The sequence below is a fragment of the Asparagus officinalis genome, chromosome 8 (genome assembly GCF_001876935.1).
Source record: "Asparagus officinalis chromosome 8, Aspof.V1, whole genome shotgun sequence".
NCBI classification, from domain to species: Eukaryota; Viridiplantae; Streptophyta; class Magnoliopsida; order Asparagales; family Asparagaceae; genus Asparagus; species Asparagus officinalis.
The window spans coordinates 124,045,845-124,058,365 of record NC_033801.1 but is presented as its reverse complement, the minus strand read 5'-3'; the positions used below and the strand labels follow the sequence as shown (position 1 = coordinate 124,058,365).

Below are 12,521 nucleotides of genomic sequence, written 5' to 3'. Positions count from 1 at the left end.
TCGCAGAAGCAGTCCATGACGGCGTAGAAGCTGCCGTCGGGGAGGTCGAAGAGGTTGTCGATGTTCGCGTATACTTGGATGTCTGCGTCAAGATAGATCATCTTCTTGTACTCCACAAACTGCAAGGAACATAGAATTACTACCAGTTGACGGCTTATTTTGCTAAATAAACTATTCAGACTCAAATAGATCTCATTCGCTCCAGATAACTCAATTTTACTAATAAATTTGCTAAATAAAACCGCAACTCATATCCTAGGTAACTTATTATAAATTTATTTGTATACCCCATAAAAGTTTATTATAATTACAATTTTCTCTGCATTATATTCGTTCTTGATTTTGTTTTGAAATGACCTATAATTATCTATTTAACATAAACTATTGTGATTTAAAATAGATTTTTAAGACTGTATTTCTATTTACCATGAGAGGAATTAAATCCTTATATTGTATCACGAAACTATTCATCTTCTACTAATTTATCAACCTTAAAAGCATAAACAAAACGGTAATGCATGATTAAGAAATAAATTCATTAATTAGTAGTTTATTTACAAAAATTATGCGGCTCCTTACGCTAATTAAATAACAAAACAATTCATTTTTATCAATCTAGATATTCCTAATAAAATCGAGAGTCAAAAATTCAAAGTTTAGGAAACAAGAAACCTTCTAATTTTATTTGTACTACCAATATGGTAAGTATGTCGACATACAGTAAACACGTAAATCCCACATGCCAAACCTTAAGGGATTCACTTTCCTTATTGCTAGTTACCAAAATATTAGTAAAATCATAACAAAACAAACATTTTCCTCTACCCACTTCCAAAAATGCCAAAAACCTAGTATCATAAAAAATAATTAGATTACTACCGATCACGTACGCTTAACTATTTATATTGTTTCTTATAATACAGAATATGATCGATCGCATATCTCACACTTACGTTAATATTTTTCCTTATAATACAAAAGCAGTATAAGATTTGAATTAAAAAATTAATACGTACCCTCAAAATATTGAGCCTATAATGATTACTCACACCAAAGTATTGCTACCAATCACGTTTTTTGTTTTTATTGTTTCTTTATAGTACAAAAAATACTATAATATTTGATTAAAAAATTAATACGTACCCCCCAAATCCTGAGCTTAGAATAATTAATCACATAATAAGCCATCGCGAACCGGGTCTGGTTCTCCGGCGGGTAAACCGGGTCGATCTCCTTGACGACACACCCTTGCTCCTCCAGAATCCGGCGGTTCTCCGCCGGCACGTCCGCCAGCTAACGCCACCACCAAAGCGGTAGGCGACCCTTCCTCAGCCCCTTCGCTAAGCCCACCACCCCTTTGTAGTAGTCGCCGGCTCCGGCGAGGAACGTGACGTAAGCGTACTTCGGATTTAGTCGGACCGGGTTTGGGGTTTTGAACCCGGTTCGGGTTTTGGTGGCAGCGACTTCAGGCTCCATTCGCGTGGAAAAGTCAAAAGGGAATCTTTTCTCCCAGGAATCTTTTCTCGGGTTCGTGCGTCGGACTGTGAACTGTGGGGGTTTAAATAGGGAATTATGGGCGCTTGAAATTACGAAGAGGGGTAGGGGGGGATAGTTGGAACGTAGGGTTGGCCGAAGGCTCTGGAGAGGGGTAATTTGGGAAAATGGAGGGAAGGGTTTAGAAGAGTCTGGCGGAGACTTCCGTTTCTTTTGGGAAGAGTGGGCCCGGTGACGGAGATTACTAATCTCAGCCGTGGATTTTGCATGGGAGAGGGTGGTAGGAGTTTCTGGAAATAGCTCGATTGTTGAGACTTTATTGTGGAAGTATAAAGACGTGTTTTCTTTTAAGGGGCAATTTGTTTGCTCAAAAAGAGAGAGAAACAGAGGATTTGAAATATAGAATTTTAATTTCTAGACATTTTCATTATTATCTTTTGGTTGCTTTTGTCAAAATTGATTGCCTCACCTAAAATGGGATGAGGGTGCCAACATCAGATTTTGTAGAAAACCCAATTCAGACCAAGAGTAGCTAAAATGGGTGAAAATTGACACATCACTGAATATTTAATTGCTAGGTTCACTGTTGAAACGACGACGACGGGAAGGTAAAGAGTAATATTTAATGTCCCGTTGCTGAATATTTAATTAAAAAACTCATTTGATTTCTTAACTTTTGGATGTTCAAACAAACCCAAGAAATGAGAAACAATGTTTTCCAGCCTATGATTTCAATGTGAAACAAACCAAACAAGTCAAATGTGGGAAACCCTCTGAAATGTCCAGAAATAATTTTCAAACTAGTTTTCTGTTTTCTTTTTTTTCGAAAATGTACCAAACAGACCTTAAAGGTAATTTTGGTTTAGATTTTAAATGAATTGTTCTTTTGCTAAATAGGTTAAGTTTATTCGATTTTCCAAGAGAGAAATGAATAACAAGTTGGTCCATTATGATTTATACTAATTTCTCACCTTACATATCATCTCTTTCTCGCGCATCTTTTAATGAGTGTTCATGGGCTTCAATATAGGTCATCTTGTTGTCCTCCACAAGCTATAAGGAACATTGAATTAGTATTAGCTGATAGCTTATTTTGCTAAATAAATTATGTAGCAGTAATCTGAATGCACATAGATCTCATTCACTCTGGATAACTCATTTTAATTATGATTGATTTTGCAAATTGAGTCCAGGACTCATATGCTATATAATTTATCATAAATTTGTTTGTATTCCTGAAACACTCCATCTAAAATTTTCTAAATTATATTCATTTTTAATTTTATTTTGAAATGATTTTTAATTATTTATTTAACAATAAACTATTGTGGCTTAAAATTGATTCTAGAGTGTATTTGTTTATCTACTATGAAGAGGAGTTGAACCCTTATATCACGAAACTATTCATATTTTTCTAATTTATCAACCTTAAAAAATACAAATAATATGATGTAAATAAAAAATGACACTGATTAAAAAAATGAATTCGTCAATAGTTATTTACTATGAAGATTATTTAAATTCTTATACTAAGGGGCTGTTTGGTTTGATTTCTATAAATAAAAAAAAGGAAAAAAAGAAGTACCCAAAAATTAATTTCCTTGTATTTCTGTAAAAGTTTGTAGAAAAAAATTATATAATTCAAAAAGTACTATTTTTCTTGTTTCTTGCTATTTTTTTTTTGGTTCAAAACATGAAAATGAGTTCCTAACTTTATAGAAAATATGTTGTTTTTTCTTTTGTTTGCTTGGATATGAATATTTTATGAAAAGTGTAACCCATACAAGAATTTTTACAATGGCTAGTTTAAAGACTAGTTTGGTATAAATTGACATTATAAAACTGCTTCCACCCTCAATTTGCTATGAAAAAAAAAATTCAAGTTAAGAAGGCTCACCTTAGGGGAAAAAACAAGAGTAAGAAAGGTAGAGATATTAGCGAATCTTCAGCTACACCGCCATCAAAGGTAAGAATTATGAAATAAAAAAATCCTATAAAATTTCTATGTTTTTTCTAATGTCAAAATACTTTGTGTTTTTAATATTAGCGTGCTCGCGACCCCACTTTTGAGGAATATATTTCTTATACAAATGAAGATCGAGAGCGTGATGAGATAGATGATTTAATTGAATTAGCAGAAATAATGTTAAGGGCTAATGCTTTGAAAGTTAGAGACCAAAATGGTTGGTGGAAATGTCCCTACTACATGAATATGACCAACATGAATTGGAACAAGAATGATATCTTAACGCATGCATAAGAAATTGGTCATGGTGGCACTGTGACCAATATGAGTAAGGAGGGTATTGTCGAGCATCGTGGCTATAAATTTATTTACGATGGTTAGGTTGAAAGCAATGAGCAAAAAAAATTTTATGTAGTACTTAGCTATTTTCATCAAGTTAAGAAGGCTCACCTTCGTGAACATGATGATCATAATTTTAGTGCATGTAAATTGGCTCAGTTATACGTCTTTTGTCAAAATTGATTGCCTCACCTAAAATGGGATGAGGGTGCCAACATCAGATTTTGTAGAAAACCCAATTCAGACCAAGATTAGATGAAATGGGTGAAAATTGACACATCACTGAATATTTAATTGCTAGGTTCACTGTTGAAACGGCGATTGGAAGGTAAAGAGTAATATTTAATGTCCCGTTGCTGAATATTTAATTGAAAAACTCATTTGATTTCTTAACTTTTGGATGTTCATGTTGATTGATGGATCACGTGGGGGGATCACAAGAGTCCATGAGCGCAGGTGTTGACGTGGGAGAATTGCAGAAACGCTGAAGCACGTGTGGGGGCCGCGCGAAGTGTGAATGCGGTCTCGTTTCCAATTGGGAGGCTAGGATGCGTGGGGGCCACATCACATGAGGTGTTGAGGTGTTTATTTTGCTCGCGATTTCCGGCCCACCCGAACTTTGCCTACAGCTAGCCTATAAAACCCTTGTCTAGGGTTTCGTGAAAGCGTGCGAAGTGAGGGGGCAGCAAGGTGGATTCCTTTTTTCGGCGGCTTTGTTTCTTGGAGAAAACACAGCAAAGAAAAAGGGTTTTGTGAAGAGAGAGAAAATATTTGGAGGCTGACCTTTTCTTGTGAAGAAAAGCAAGGAGCCTATTTGAGGGTTTAGATTGTGAGAGTTGTAAACCCATTGTATTCTTTTTCTCTTTAATAGTAGATCTCCCCCTCCTTGCCCCGTGGACGTAGGCAGTTTGCCGAACCACGTAAAAATTGATTGTTTGAGTTTGTGGCCATTGTAATAGTTTTTAGGATCCCTCGACGCGCAGTCCTAGAGCTGACGAGAGGAAGAGCAAATATCCCACTTTGATGGGATATTAGGCTTTCAGATTCTTGTTCCCTTTGAGAAACAAGAATTCTTATCGATCTTTCTCTCTTATTGTGCACCAGAAACTCTGCCGAAATTTCCGCTGCGCACAACAAGTGGTATCAGAGCCCAGATTCCAGATCTAGGGTTTGGTTGGAGGAGTAGATCAATTTGGAGGCCCGTTTAGGACTTCGTTGGTGATAAAGGTGGGATCTTTTGGTAAAGACTCTATCTTTCAGTTTTGGATCTATTCTTTGTTCGTTGGTGCGTAAGATGTCGGGGAAAGAAGGTGCTTCGGGTGTCGAGGGTGGTTCTTCTGGCGTGAAGACCATTCAGAGTTTGAATATATACTCTATGAAGATAGATGTGGAGAAATTTAATGGTACAAATAATTTTGGATTATGGAGATGCGAGGTTTTGGATGCGCTGAACGCGCAGAATTTGGAGGATACCTTGGAGTTAGATGGCAAGCCAGATGAGATTGAAGAGAAGGTTTGGAAAAAGATGAATCGAACGGCGTGTGGTGTGATTAGGTCTTGTTTGACTCAAGATCTAAAATATGATGTGATGAATGAGACTTCTGCGAAGAAGATTTGGGAGATTCTCGAAAGCAAGTATTTGACCAAGAGTGTGAAAAATCGCTTGCATTTGAAGAGGAGGCGGATTTGGCGAATGTGGATGTCAAGATTGAAGATGAGGACAAGGCGTTGCTGTTGTTGAGTTCCTTGCCCGACGAGGAATATGAGACCTTCGTTCTTACTCTGATTAATGGGAAGGCATCACTTTCGTATAGTGAGGTCACCGCTGCACTTGTGAATTATCAGCTTCGAAAGAAGGATAAGGAGGCTTCGGTTGAGCCGGTAGCGGAGGCGTTGGTCGCAAGAGGGAAGGGTCCAAACCGAAAGAATTGGAAGTCACAGTCTAGAGTAGGAAAAGATCAGTGTGCTTGGTGCAAGGAGACTGGTCATTGGAAGAAAGACTGCCCAAAGCTCGACGAATGGATGAAGAATAAGCAGAAGGGAAAAGGGAAGCAACCATCATCAGAAGCAAACATCGTATCGGATGGTAATAATTCTGACTCTTCTATTTATTCGCTTTCTATCAGTCCTACAGATAGCTATTCGGAGGAATCTGAATGGATGTTGGATAGTGGTGCGACCTATCATGTGTGCCCTAGAAGGGAATGGTTCTTCAGTTTTGAGAAGCTGGTGGATAGTGGTGTGGTGTACATGGCTGATAACCGTGCATGCCAGATCCTTGGGATAGGAAGAATTCGCATAAAGATGTTTGACGGGACTGTTAGAGAGTTAAACGATGTGAGATATGTTCCTTCTTTGAGGAAGAACTTGATCTCGATTGGAGCTTTGGTTGGAGAGGGTCTGAAGGTTCGTGCTGAGGACATGGTTCTCGAGATTGCGAGAGACTCTCGTATTTTGATGAAGGGCGTCAGGAGAAATAACCTGTATTACTTGACTGGAGGTATAGTGGCAGGTGGAGAGCTGACGTCTTCTGTTGATTCGACTAGACTGCGGCATTTGGGGGTTGACCATTCCAGTATTGATTCCTCGCATAGATTGAAAGAGGGTGTAAAGACCTGCGGTTTGAAGTCCAGTGAACATGTTAATGTGAGCAAGAAGACCGAGGTGAAGTTTGGCACCTCTATTCACCGTGCTAAGGGTCGTTCTGGAGGAGTTCACGTGGATGTTTGGGGGCCTTACAAGGGAGCATCATTGGGAGGTAATAGGCGTTTGGTTTCCTTTGTTGGTGTGGAGAAAGTCCTAGTAGTCTCTAACAGATTGAAGAAGTGTGATATTGGCAGAAAGGTGAAGGTACTCCATTCTGGTGGGAGGTACAAGATGGACCTGTTTCTGTATTGGAGCCGAGCTCACGGTATTTCGAGACACTTCGTTGGAAAGGAAATCTTAGGGCAGCTAGATAGGGTGACAAATTCGGAGAACCGTGCCTTGCTGGAGGAGGATCGGTGTTTGTTGTCAAGCAATGATCTACAGAAGAGTTTCTGGACAGAGGCTTCGACATATTTGGATCATCCTATTAAAGAGTTGTCAACTGCTGTGATTGGAGGTAAAACTTCATTGGAAGATAGGTCTGGTAGTGTCACTTCGGTTGAGGCTTCGATGAGGGAGCTAATTGACTCTCAGCAGGTGGAGAGTTTTGGACAGACCTTAGAGGTATCGCAGCGGGTGGAGAGTGATGCTACTCCACATTGGGTAAAGATTACTCCAGATCATACTGTATTATTTGGGATTCCAGCTGATTCTGCAGATGATGAGTTGGGTTTTGATTCGAGTGCAGCTGATAGATGCAGTTTGGATATGACCATTGGTTCATCTCAGGTGGAGGTGTTTGAGGCCATTGGAGGTTCTATCAGCCGTAGACTTGATCGTGATATTAGAGAAGGGTTGCGTACTCTTCTATTGGATTGAGGTCGTTAGCGGCCATCTGGGTGAACTACGTTCGGCTTGATTCCTTGGGCAAGAGGATACGTAGGCAGTCTTTATGATGCAGCCGGGTTGGATTATTTGATTGGGGTGAGATCGATTTGGTGAGTTGATACTGACATTTGGAGAGTGTTTGCATTCTCATTTGGGTCCTCGACTTGTTATGGATTGAGTCTGTTGTCGTGAATAGTTTCACGGTGTACTGGACACAACAAGTGAGACATTTGGTTTGGTTGGTGTCGGCTCAGTTTTGGGAAAACTTCACCGAGGTGGAGAATTGTTGATTGATGGATCACGTGGGGGGATCACAGGAGTCCATGAGCGCAAGTGTTGACGTGGGAGAATTGCAGAAACGCTGAAGCACGTGTGGGGGCCGCGCGAAGTGTGAATGCGGTCTCGTTTCCAATTGGGAGGCTAGGATGCGTGGGGGCCACATCACATGAGGTGTTGAGGTGTTTATTTTGCTCGCGATTTCCTGCCCACCCGAACTTTGTCTGCAGCTAGCCTATAAAACCCTTGTCTAGGGTTTCGTGAAAGCATGCGAAGCGAGGGGGCAGCAAGGTGGATTCCTTTTTTCGGCGGCTTTGTTTCTTGGAGAAAACACAGCAAAGAAAAATGGTTTTGTGAAGAGAGAGAAAATATTTGGAGGCTGACCTTTTCTTGTGAAGAAAAGCAATGAGCCTATTTGAGGGTTTAGATTGTGAGAGTTGTAAACCCATTGTATTTTTTTTCTCTTTAATAGTAGATCTCCCCCTCCTTGCCCCGTGGACGTAGGCAGTTTGCCGAACCACGTAAAAATTAATTGTTTGAGTTTGTGGTCATTGTAATAGTTTTTAGGATCCCTCGACGCGCAGTCCTAGAGCTGACGAGAGGAAGAGCTAATATCCCACTTTGATGGGATATTAGGCTTTCAGATTCTTGTTCCCTTTGAGAAACAAGAATTCTTGTTCCCTTTGAGAGGAAGAGCTAATATCTCACTTTGAGAAACAAGAATTCTTATTGATCTTTCTCTCTTATTGTGCACCAGAAACTCTGCCGAAATTTCCGCTGCGCACAACAGTTCAAACAAACCCAAGAAATGAGAAACAATGTTTTCCAGCCTATGATTTCAATGTGAAACAAACCAAACAAGTCAAATGTGGGAAACCCTCTGAAATGTCCAGAAATAATTTTCAAACTAGTTTTCTGTTTTCTTTTTTTTTCGAAAATGTACCAAACAGACCTTAAAGGTAATTTTGGTTTAGATTTTAAATGAATTGTTCTTTTGCTAAATAGGTTAAGTTTATTCGATTTTCCAAGAGAAAAATGAATAACAAGTTGGTCCATTATGATTTATACTAATTTCTCACCTTACATATCATCTCTTTCTCGCGCATCTTTTAATGAGTGTTCATGGGCTTCAATATAGGTCATCTTGTTGTCCTCCACAAGCTATAAAGAACATTGAATTAGTATTAGCTGATAGCTTATTTTGCTAAATAAATTATGTAGCAGTAATCTGAATGCACATAGATCTCATTCACTCTGGATAACTCATTTTAATTATGATTGATTTTGCAAATTGAGTCCAGGACTCATATGCTATATAATTTATCATAAATTTGTTTGTATTCCTGAAACACTCCATCTAAAATTTTCTAAATTATATTCATTTTTAATTTTATTTTGAAATGATTTTTAATTATTTATTTAACAATAAACTATTGTGGCTTAAAATTGATTCTAGAGTGTATTTGTTTATCTACTATGAAGAGGAGTTGAACCCTTATATCACGAAACTATTCATATTTTTCTAATTTATCAACCTTAAAAAATACAAATAATATGATGTAAATAAAAAATGACACTGATTAAAAAAATGAATTCGTCAATAGTTATTTACTATGAAGATTATTTAAATTCTTATACTAAGGGGCTGTTTGGTTTGATTTCTATATATAAATAAAAAAAAGGAAAAAAAGAAGTACCCAAAAATTAATTTCCTTGTATTTCTGTAAAAGTTTGTAGAAAAAAATTATATAATTCAAAAAGTACTATTTTTCTTGTTTCTTGCTATTTTTTTTTTGGTTCAAAACATGAAAATGAGTTCCTAACTTTATAGAAAATATGTTGTTTTTTCTTTTGTTTGCTTGGATATGAATATTTTATGAAAAGTGTAACCCATACAAGAATTTTTACAATGGCTAGTTTAAAGACTAGTTTGGTATAAATTGACATTATAAAACTGCTTCCACCCTCAATTTGCTATGAAAAAAAAATTCAAGTTAAGAAGGCTCACCTTAGGGGAAAAAACAAGAGTAAGAAAGGAAGAGTTATTGGCGAATCTTCAGCTACACCGCCATCAAAGGTAAGAATTATGAAATAAAAAAATCCTATAAAATTTCTATGTTTTTTCTAATGTCAAAATACTTTGTGTTTTTAATATTAGCGTGCTCGCGACCCCACTTTTGAGGAATATATTTCTTATACAAATGAAGATCGAGAGCGTGATGAGATAGATGATTTAATTGAATTAGCAGAAATAATGTTAAGGGCTAATGCTTTGAAAGTTAGAGACCAAAATGGTTGGTGGAAATGTCCCTATTACATGAATATGACCAACATGAATTGGAACAAGAATGATATCTTAACGCATGCATAAGAAATTGGTCATGGTGGCACTGTGACCAATATGAGTAAGGAGGGTATTGTCGAGCATCGTGGCTATAAATTTATTTACGATGGTTAGGTTGAAAGCAATGAGCAAAAAAAAATTTATGTAGTACATAGCTATTTTCATCAAGTTAAGAAGGCTCACCTTCGTGAACATGATGATCATAATTTTAGTGCATGTAAATTGGCTCAGTTATACGTCTTTTGTCAAAATTGATTGCCTCACCTAAAACTTACAAGTTCAATGTAGATTGCATTGCATTCTATGATGAATTGCCTTACCTTAGCATTGCACTTGCAATGTAGATTGCATTTCACATCATAGAATGCCTCATCTTATCATGAACATTGTAAACTAGATTGCAATCTTAGGAATAGACCATCATCATTGCCAATAATAGAAACGATACATAACCAAAACTAAAACTAAAACTGTCCATGAACTAAAACATGAGAGAAATCACAATATGTCAAAAAATAAACTGAAACTGAGCACAACTTGAGGGAAAAAAAGCACAAAAATAGCTCAATTCGAGAAAAATTACAATGTCAAAAATAAACTAAAACTATCCAAAAACTAAGCATAAACCTAATCACATTGTCAAGAGAGCTAAACAACAAACAAAGCTCAAACAGATAGCTACATGCTCAACAGAGAGAAAAATGAGCATAAAAAATCACCAAAACAGAGCTTAAACTGAGCACCAACAGGGAGTTAAACAAGCTCAACAAATATCTGCCAAACAGATCTCAACCAACAAAAAACAAGCAACCACCAACGGGGAGCTAAACAAGCTCAACAGAGAGAAAACTGGGCACAAAAAACCACCCAACAAAGGTCAAACTGAGAACTGATAGAGAGCTACACAAGCTCAACATATAGGTGTAGGCAAGTAAAATTGCCTTTATTCATGACAAAGGAAGCTTTTGATCAATATATGGACATATACGAGTTGTGCAACAAGACACATTAACTTGGAACAAGCAAAGAAGCTCAAAAGTTCGCATGAACATTCAAGTTCTCCTGAATGAAGTCAAGTTCGCCTGAATGCTCGAACTTCACCGTCAAAACCAAGTTCGCTTGTCAGTTGGGCCTCGCCTGAATGACTCATGTAGATTCAAGTTCGCCTGAACTGATCAAGCTTCACCATGATGTCTCGTGCGAAGTTAGGTTCGTCCAAGCACTTAACTTCGCCTACAAGGTTCGCCTGGCCAAAACTCGCTTGCAAGCTTGCCAAGCTCGCCTGAACGTGTAAGTCCGTCTGCAGCGTTAAGTCCGCATGCATTGCTTGACCAAGTCAGCCACTAAGGCTTAAAATGTAAAAGTGGTTACGCCCAGTTCCCACGTTCCTAGGAGATGGTTACACACCATTCTCCTCTATAAATAGCCACTAATGGCTACCAAAAAGGGGGACCTAGCATGGAGAGAATTGTGCAATCGGCCTTCAAGCATCTTAGCTCGGGTACTCGAACTCCGACAAAACTTCTACCACGCGAGGAAGTTTGTTCACAATCTTGTTCGAATCGTCAACGGGAAGCAAACTCAATTCAAGCATCGAGTGAGGCATCCTTTAGCCCCAAAGATCCCACGTTAAACAAAAGAGAGATCAGATCAATTCCCTATTCTTCTGTGTAAAAGAGACTTCTAGTTTGTAATACACAATTCAATAAATACAAATTCAAAATCATCTTTACGACCTACAATAGGTAAACAAATTTCAACCAACAAACAACAAAAAATCACCAATAGAGAGCTACACAAAAAACAAAGAGAAAATTGAGCACAAAAATTCACCTAAATAGAGCTCAAACTAAGAACCAACAGAGAGTTAAACAAGCTCAATAGAGAACTAAACTGAGCACAAAAAATCATCCAAACAGAGCTCATATAAAACATCCACTGAATTCTTAAACTACTATCGGAAGAATTTGATCCATCCTTAAACTCAAGAGCGAGCTCATTTGAAAACTTTCATATAATGCTGATATTCTCTAATTAATCGTCGTTTGATCCAAATATACCGCTATCATGCTAAACATGAACAAAAATGATAAATAAGAGAGTCGAGAAGAAATCACAGATAGAGACGTGTAACATAAAACATAATAGAACTTGATAGTGGCACAAACCAACTTAAGCCAACATAATAGAATTTGATAATGTCAAAAGAAAAGAGAAGAAAAAAAAGTGAATGATCATAGTTACCATAATTTTGTTTGTTTTTTTAGTACGTACGAAAGTAGTATAAGATTTGATTAGAAAAATTTATACTTATCCCCCAAATCCCGAGCTTAGAATAATTAATCACATAATAAGCCATCACGAATCGGATCTGGTTCCCCGGCGGTGCTCCACGTGCACGTCCGCCAACACCACCATTTAGAGCATCTCCAACAGCTTCCCCAGTTTCCACTTTTGGAGAATTTAGTTAGGTTTTTGGCTCAACAGATTCCCCATCTCATTCCCCAAAATAGGGATGTAGGAGAAAAAATGGGGAAGCTTCCCCAAATCTGCAGCATTCTCTAAATTTTTGGAGGAAAAAAGAGATTCTTCAAAATGGGGAAACTGTTGGAGTTGATGTAAAAGTTA

At 37.8% G+C, this 12,521-nt stretch overlaps 1 protein-coding gene across 1 annotated transcript in view; it reads right to left on the bottom strand.

The window, feature by feature from the left end:
- LOC109821855 (galactinol synthase 2-like) overlaps positions 1-1,476 on the bottom strand; it is a 9,273-nt gene extending 7,797 nt beyond the window's left edge. The window contains 1 exon segment of the mRNA XM_020388009.1: positions 1,144-1,476. Coding sequence (XP_020243598.1) covers positions 1,144-1,476 — 333 coding nt within the window.